Consider the following 7,893-nt stretch of genomic DNA (forward strand, 5'->3'; position numbering starts at 1 on the left):
GAACAAGGCATGTCAATACATGCATGGGCCATATGTGGAACATTGGGAGATGCACTAGTACAAATCTTCACATTGGCCACACTTAATCACCATGTCAATAGGCTTTTGGTCATGGATTTTTTTCACTCCAAAAATGTGGCATCAGGTGCCGAGACAAGAAGGTATTCCTATGGCTACATAACTACTCATTTTTTTTTGTAGTTAAGAATTTTCACTGTCACCATGGCCATAGGATCCTTATAGACATACGATTTGATTATATGTGGCTAAAGTTTACCTTAAAGTCACGTGAATTTTATTTTATCCGTGGACTTTGTCATCAATTTGACACGCAAAATTATTTTCATCATGGCCAATTCATGAGTTGCAGTTACCTTAGAGCCGCACTAATTTTTCTTAACGTGTCGAATTCATAACTTATAGCTACTTTGAATCTGTAGCAACATGCTCATCTCTATTTTCAGACACGCATAAAAAACCTTTTTACATGGCCGGTGACTCATTAATAACCATTGATATAGATTAATCGCAAAATTAAAATTGATTTAAATTACTTTTATCAATATGTTAAACGTCTCATATCATGATCAAGGAAATAGGTGAGCATAACTCTACAAAAACACCAACTCCACAAGACATGCAAAAGAAAACGTTTTAACTACAAAACTATCTCCACTACTTCTCTTAATAACAAGGATGCAATGCAGTCTTCATTCTCTTGCTACTCCACATATTACTTTTCGATTCCATGTTCCTCATGGTACTGATAAGAAGCTTTAGTTAGTACTCCTCCTACTCTTCTTCTTAGTCTTGGCATTCTCATTATATTGATCATAAGCTAGTAACAATACATGTCGCAAGAAAGAGATTTAGGACGTAACATATATGTCTAACCATAAAAATAAAAATAAAAGCAATTTCAATTGATTTTTATTTCCACCAACTGTTCATTTGAGGGGGAAGGGATTCAATAAACACACTAAAATAAACATCTGAATTGCTTAATAGTTAATCCAACTCAATCTCACTTCAACCAATAATCTTCTGGATTGCCATAAAAATTCATACTTACTTGTGCAATTGTGTATTGTCTCCTGGAATAACCAAGCACCGCATTCGCCAAGACTAATAAAAATAGAACAAGCACAATATGAGTTTCTAAAGCAAAAGAATTCCTAAAGATTTTAAAAAACAGCAAAATAGATTATGAACCTTGACATGAACGAAAAATAAAAAATCAAATACATCAAGGAAAACCTATCAACCTTGTAGTCCTTGAATCAAATGAGAGGGAAGCAGCATCAAGCCCAGCCAGGTAAGGAATCAAACTACAAAAAAAAATCCAATATTACATGGTAAATTTTATTTGTTAATTTAAGAAGAAAAGGAAATTCAGTTTTGCCAAATGAAAATACACTTCGATGCACATAACACCGCTCTTCTTTTACAAATTGGAAGGACCAAGTATGTTTAGATAGAAAACTTAACCCAACACTGTTCCTTTATCTTCCACCTAGACATAATGTTAATCGCATATTAACTCCAAGCATGAACTGTTTATAGCCAACATTGAGACGTAGAATGTCCAAATAAACACAAAAGCTATCGCTTACATGGCTAGTGAAAAAATCTATGCAAGTTTCTGACGAGGAATAACAATTCAGTGAGTTCTGTAACACAGTTTGTCGTCTGTTTTTATCAAGAGAACCAACCTTTCTTAGTGGTGGTTGAACTTGTTGTCTCTTCCTTATTTTCTCTCTTCTCCATTCCCTGCTTTAAAGAGTCTAATCTTTTTCTGCAGAGAACCCAAAACAAGTAAAATTAGGCGATCAACGCCGAAAAGCAAACATTAAGTGAGGTCAACCCCAACAAACAAACTTCAAAAGACGATGGTTAGATAAATTGAGGAGAATAACAATTACTTAGTGTCTTCAAGGCGTCCATGCAAACTCCATCTCTGGCGAAACCCGTCCATCCCTTTAGCTCCACTTACAAGAATTAAGCGCCTGTAAAAAGATTTGATTAAGCCTGGCACCAAGTATGATTCTTGAACAAATGTAAGTAATCATGGTAAAGAGTAAACTATGCTCTTCTGCCTCAGTAGGCAACTGATGGATACTAATCAGCCGAGAGAGTTTAAGGTCAAAACTGAGACCCATAGCTTCATTTAGCACTGACATGTTAGCGACAAATAACATTGATATGACTGGAAAATTATGTTACAGTTCAACGGATTGACTTTCCAAGAGGGTTTAACATACTGTTCAATGGTAATTACGCATGGTGGTGCATCTATTAGACACCTCAGAAGATCTTTGTCATCACATATCTCATGTTTAAGAGATTTACCTCTCCAATGATGTGACCTCTGATTGAAGTTGAGTAGCTCTATCTTTGGCATCATCTAATGACATTGAAATACCCAATTTATGTTCACTCTCTCGAAGCCGTTGCCTCAGTATCTTATCCTGCAACAAATCCACACACCAAAACAAACCAGTGTTCAAAATCTTCACTTACATATGAACTGAAAAAACCTCAACAAAGCAATAATAAGACATATTTAGAATAAAAAACATAAATCCCTCACCCGTTTATCGACACATTGTTTGTATATAACAATCTCATCTTGGCAAAATGGTTCAATATCATTGATTTGCAAACCTAGAGAAAGACAATTTGCAATTAGCCTTAAACCCTAAACCCCTAAAAAAATCAAAATTATAAACAGTTCACAGAATCATTTAAATAAACTTACATAGGAAGAAATTCCTAAGAATCCCATCACAAGTTTCAACACCTTCAAGAACATGAGAAGCAATTTCTTGAGGTATGATAGGTGATGGTGGTCCTGTCATTAAATCATCACCTACCAAAATGGTTTCCTCCTTTGTTGGCTCTGAATCAACTGAAACAAAAACCAAACAAGATCCATCAATTTTAAGCATACAAATATTCAACTTCACTAATTGTAGAGTAAAACTGAAAACAATTTGAAAAAAAAATTGAAAAAAAAAATCGAAGAAAATTTGAGAATTAGGGGAAGAAATCCATCTTACCATCCATGATTGCTCTTTAATTCCTCCCAATAGTAAACTATAATTTCACAAGTATGATCGATTTCAAAACCCTAAAAAGATTCGGTCGCCAAAATTGACCTCCAGAACTGAACTTCCTTTTCTTCTTGAGACTTGAGACAAATTAACAAAACAGTACTAATTCCTGATAAGCAATTAACAAAACAGTACTAATCCAATCTACCCTAACCATTATAGAAACTGTGACTAATCGATATACTAGTTTTTGCACAGAGATATAATCGATCTACTAGTTTTTGCACATAGAGGGTGAAAGAAAAAAGTGAATTTTGTGAGTTAGGGTTTCCTTCCGAGTGAGGGAGGCGGAGAAAATTAGAGAGAGATGAGACGTAAGTGAAAGGAAGTGAAGTGAACGGATTTACTTTTGATGTTTTATCTAAAAGGATTTGGACGGTGTAGATTTTCTTTAGGATGATCATACGGATTGCAGAAATTAAGCGACGGTGTAGATTAACTTTAGGATGTTCATACGGATTGAGAAGTTTGTGTGTTTCTCTTTGTGCTAGTTCAAACTCGTGCATTCGATTTTATTATCAACTTTCCGTATGAAATAAATCCAAAATATATATATGTAAATTTAAGATATTATTATCGACCTTCAGTTATAAAAAAAATTCCAAACATACATGGGAATGAAGCAGAAAAAATAAGAAAATGTGTTTTCTTTGTGCTTTCTTTTGTGCTTTTTCTTTATGCTTCCGATTTGAATTTCGACTAGTCACATAGGTCTTGAGGCAATTTTGACTAGTCATACAGGTCATGAACTTCAAATGTGGTATAACAACGTATAAAATATAAACCAAGAAGTGGGTTCTGACTTCAAACTTAGAAGGATACATCATCCAAATTAATATATATGAAGCTCATTATCGATTCGAACTTCAAATATGGTTTAACGACATACAAACCATGAACCAAGAAACTCCGAGAGGGTTCTGACTTCAAACTTAGCATGATACACCATCGAAATCGATAAATATGAAGCTCAGTGTCGATTCGAACTCCAAACATGGTATAATGGCAGAACAAACTATGAACTAAGAAGCTCCGGGAGGGTTTTTACTTCAAACTTAGCAGGATACATCATCGAAATCGGTAAATATGAATCTCAATGTCGATTTGAACTTTAAATATGGTATAACGACATAAAAACTATGAACCAAGAAGCTCCGGGAGGGTTCTGACTTCAAACTTAACATGATATATCATCGAAATAAATAAATATGAAGCTCAATGTTGGTTCGAAGTTCATATATGGTATAACGACATACACACTATGAACCAAGAAGCTCTGAGAGGGTTATGACTTCAAACTTGGCATGATACATTATCGAAATCGATAAATATGAAGCTCAGTGTCGATTCAAACTTCAAATATGGTATACCAGCATACAAAATATGAAACAAGAAGCTATGGGAGGGTTCTGACTTCAAACCTAGCATGATACATCATCGAAATAAATAAATATGAAGCTCAGTCACTTGTAATTCCCAAAACATCTGGCTGTACCCGCTGTATTGCAATTCCCTTGGATGCCACAATCACTTGTAATATGTCCTTCTATACACCAGAGCTTGAGCTAGTACTTTAAGAGTTAAAATTCAATCTCATGTGTCTAATGGATCCGACGCTATGGTCACAATTTGTTATTCGTATAGCCATATCATAATCCTCCCAGAAAAAAAGGTGTAACCATATGTCAATCTTTTGTCATGTTTGATAAAATGTGTCAGTTCGTTACTACATGCGTGTCTAATAAACCATATATTATGGACACATAAACAAACCAATGTGGCTAAATAAATCCTATTTCCGCCACGGATTAATAGGTGTGTCTATTGCCATCCTACACTTTCGACACATACATAATTATTTAATGTGGCCATATAGGCATCTATGGCTACATGTGATGGGATTAGACTGAAAACTATGACCAAACGATACCCTATGGCTATAGTTGATGGGTTTAAGATTAAACCGATGACCAAATGGTGAACTATGGCTACATGGTAACACAAAACGTGGTTATAGTTATACTGATGACCAGTAGCCACACAAATAACCCGAAACGTGGCTGGGCTGTAAACCAAAAAACGTGGCCTATGTGAAGGTTTGTACTAGTGCTGGTAAAGCGCATTTTGCGATATCTGAAACATTCCATTGATTATGGATTGTTTATCAGACCTCAGAAGGACTATTCTCTGCATGCTTACTCTGATGCCGATTGGGCTGGCAATTTGGACGATTGCAGGTCTACTAGTGGATACTGTATATACTAATCTCATCTCTTGGAGTGCACGAAAGCAGAAAACTGTCTCGAAGTCTAGCAAGAAGGCTGAATATCGCGGCGTAGCAATTGCAACTTCAGAGCTTATATGGATACAGTCGTTACTAAAGGAATTGGGTATTCAAACTTCAGCTCCTTCCTTGTGGTGTGATAACTTAGGAGCTACCTATCTCACATCCAATCCTATTTTTCATGAGCGTACAAAACATATAGAGATAAACTATCACTTTGTTCGTGAGAGAGTAGCGAGTAAGCTTCTTCATGTCAAGTTTATAAGCACCAGAGACCAACTAGCGGATATTTTTACAAATGGATTGTCGTCAATTCATTTTCAGCTCATAAGAGACAAGTTGAACATTCGCCAACTCCGGTTCAACTTGAAGGAAGGTGTCAGTACAAGTCATCAACAGCTCACAAAAGACTCGCAGTCATCTTCGTCAGCTCAACAAGTTATTCAACAACCAAACACCAAGTCTGGTCATCAACTGAAGGCTCCGACTAATAACTAGGATCTACCTGTATCTCCTGCTTTTATGTATTGAATTATGTAATGTGTTTTCATATAAATTGAAGTTCTAAATCTCCACAACTCATGTGGAAGATAATACACCAAAAATCACCTTCTGACTCTCATGTAAGATTATTCATTATATAGATACAACAACCATGATACAAATTCAATTTAGTGTTTTGAGTTTTCTAAAAAAATCCCTGATTTAATATTTTAAGGCATAAACTTCAAATGCTCAATTCAGTTAAACTTAAACTTTCCATTGTTTGTTGGTTGCTTATTATGTATTTGTTCAAAAACTACTTTGAATCTTTAATTTTATCAAAAACTTCAGTGTCTGGGAAGGCACACAAATTGTTCGCGCAAATGCCTGGTAAGTGGGGAGGAGATTTTTTTTCTCTTGCAAATGGAGTGGGGTTTTCTTTAATAAGACTGTGCAGTTTGATTAGCAACAAATGGTTCTTACCCATCATGTGCTTTTGGATTCTGCGGATCATGGTGACTGGTTTGATCGATTTGGTAGCACCTACTAACTACTGTACATCTGCTAGAAAGGTGTCTGCACAAGTGATTAAACTTCCAAGTTTAAAATGTCCCTTTGTGCACTCTATATTATTTACACCCGAAGTATATGAAAGACTTTATAATTCAAGGATGGTTGTAAGGATAGTTTTGCAATCTAAAAGTAGTAGTTGTTTGGTGAAGTTTTACTGTGCTCGATGTTGTCCTTGTTGCGCACAATTAATTGGCATATCTAACAGGGGAGAATTGTTGTTATCTCGATTGTCTGCAGGAAAGGGTTATTGCCATTCATCTGGCTATTAGAGTTACCTCATAATAATCACAATACAGTTGGTGGTCTCATTGAAGTGGAAATTTACAGAAAAATTGTGCCGCTCAAGTGTGTACGAGTACCGGGATGGATGGGGAAATTCTTTTTACCAGCGCTTCGGGGCAGTCAAATTTCAGGACCGTCCCTGTTCAAGGTTTAAGGGTCAGGGATGGCGGCAACAGTTTTAGTGGTGGTTCTGGTGGTGACGGGAACCTTACACATGTGATTTAAACGGAATGAGATATTTTCCAATTATTTTTCACATTGGGACAGATTTCAACATTACACTGGCATTTTCCCGAGTCCAATTTTGTGCACACTCCTTTGTGTGCACATAACAAATGAATTTTATTAGTGAGTTTGAATTAACCGTTAATTATCTGTTTTTATTTTTTTATTTTACTTGGTTAATTCAATCAAGATCTAAATACGGTAATTATTAATAGGAAAGTAAGGATATCATTCAAGGACCGAATATATGCATTTGAAATTGATGATTACTTTCCAAATTTATGGCCATCATGATATGAATCATGATATTGTTTGGTCGTGAATCTTGACAAACGAATTGAGGTACTTGGTACTGTAAACGTTAGTAAGATGATCGATTGCTATATAGTAAGGTCATCATTTTTGTTCATCCTTGAGTCATATATATTCCTTTTAAGATACATTCAGCCATCAGGTATCTATGGAGTTGATACTAAAATACAAACTTCTTTTTCTTGCGCAGTTAGTTTCACACTGATAAGCAATGTAACTGCCTATGATATTTTACATTAAAAGAACGGTTAATGTACGCAATTCACAGCCGAAGGTTTTAGGTATATGTTCAAGTGGTAGCGAATTTAAAAATGATCGGTCAACTAATGACCGATTTCTTGTTTCGTAATCACTTTAATTTAGGCTAAGATATATACTATTTGCCTTTTTTGAAATTTCAATTGAATTAAAAAATAAAAATAAATAATTCAATAAATAGTTAACGGTGAGTTTAAAGTTTAAACCAACCAATAAGATCAATTTGTTATTTTCCCAATGTTCCCGTTATTTTATTTTATTTTTGTTTATTTTTGTAGTTTAGAGGATATAATTCGGAACAACCCGTATTTTTTTTTTAATCTGTCAAATCAATCCACCTAATAAACCGAGAAAGAAATTAAA

At 35.1% G+C, this 7,893-nt stretch overlaps 1 protein-coding gene and 1 long non-coding RNA gene across 2 annotated transcripts; both read right to left on the reverse strand.

The window, feature by feature from the left end:
* Positions 1-609: 609 nt before the first annotated feature.
* On the reverse strand, positions 610-1,739 carry LOC113308602. The gene is made up of 4 exons (XR_003339935.1): positions 1,713-1,739; positions 1,266-1,328; positions 1,073-1,125; positions 610-838 (listed from the first exon to the last, which is right to left on the reverse strand). It is a non-coding gene; the product is annotated as an uncharacterized LOC113308602 (long non-coding RNA).
* Positions 1,699-3,279, reverse strand: LOC113312058. The gene is made up of 6 exons (XM_026560827.1): positions 3,060-3,279; positions 2,759-2,908; positions 2,591-2,664; positions 2,350-2,468; positions 1,923-2,006; positions 1,699-1,795 (listed from the first exon to the last, which is right to left on the reverse strand). Exons 1-6 carry the CDS (start codon positions 3,064-3,066, stop codon positions 1,699-1,701), a joined length of 531 nt encoding a protein of 176 aa, XP_026416612.1. The 5' UTR covers positions 3,067-3,279.
* Positions 3,280-7,893: the final 4,614 nt, after the last annotated feature.

This window comes from Papaver somniferum, chromosome 9 (genome assembly GCF_003573695.1).
Source record: "Papaver somniferum cultivar HN1 chromosome 9, ASM357369v1, whole genome shotgun sequence".
Classification (NCBI taxonomy): Eukaryota; Viridiplantae; Streptophyta; class Magnoliopsida; order Ranunculales; family Papaveraceae; genus Papaver; species Papaver somniferum.

Excerpts from the sequence above, each read along its gene's own strand:
- LOC113312058 (XM_026560827.1), bottom strand. Across the intron at positions 2,469-2,590 it reads AACAATGTGTCGATAAACGG|GATAAGATACTGAGGCAACG; the intron begins GTGAGGGATTTA and ends GATTTGTTGCAG. Across the intron at positions 2,007-2,349 it reads GAGGTCACATCATTGGAGAG|GCGCTTAATTCTTGTAAGTG; the intron begins GTAAATCTCTTA and ends ATCTTTTTACAG.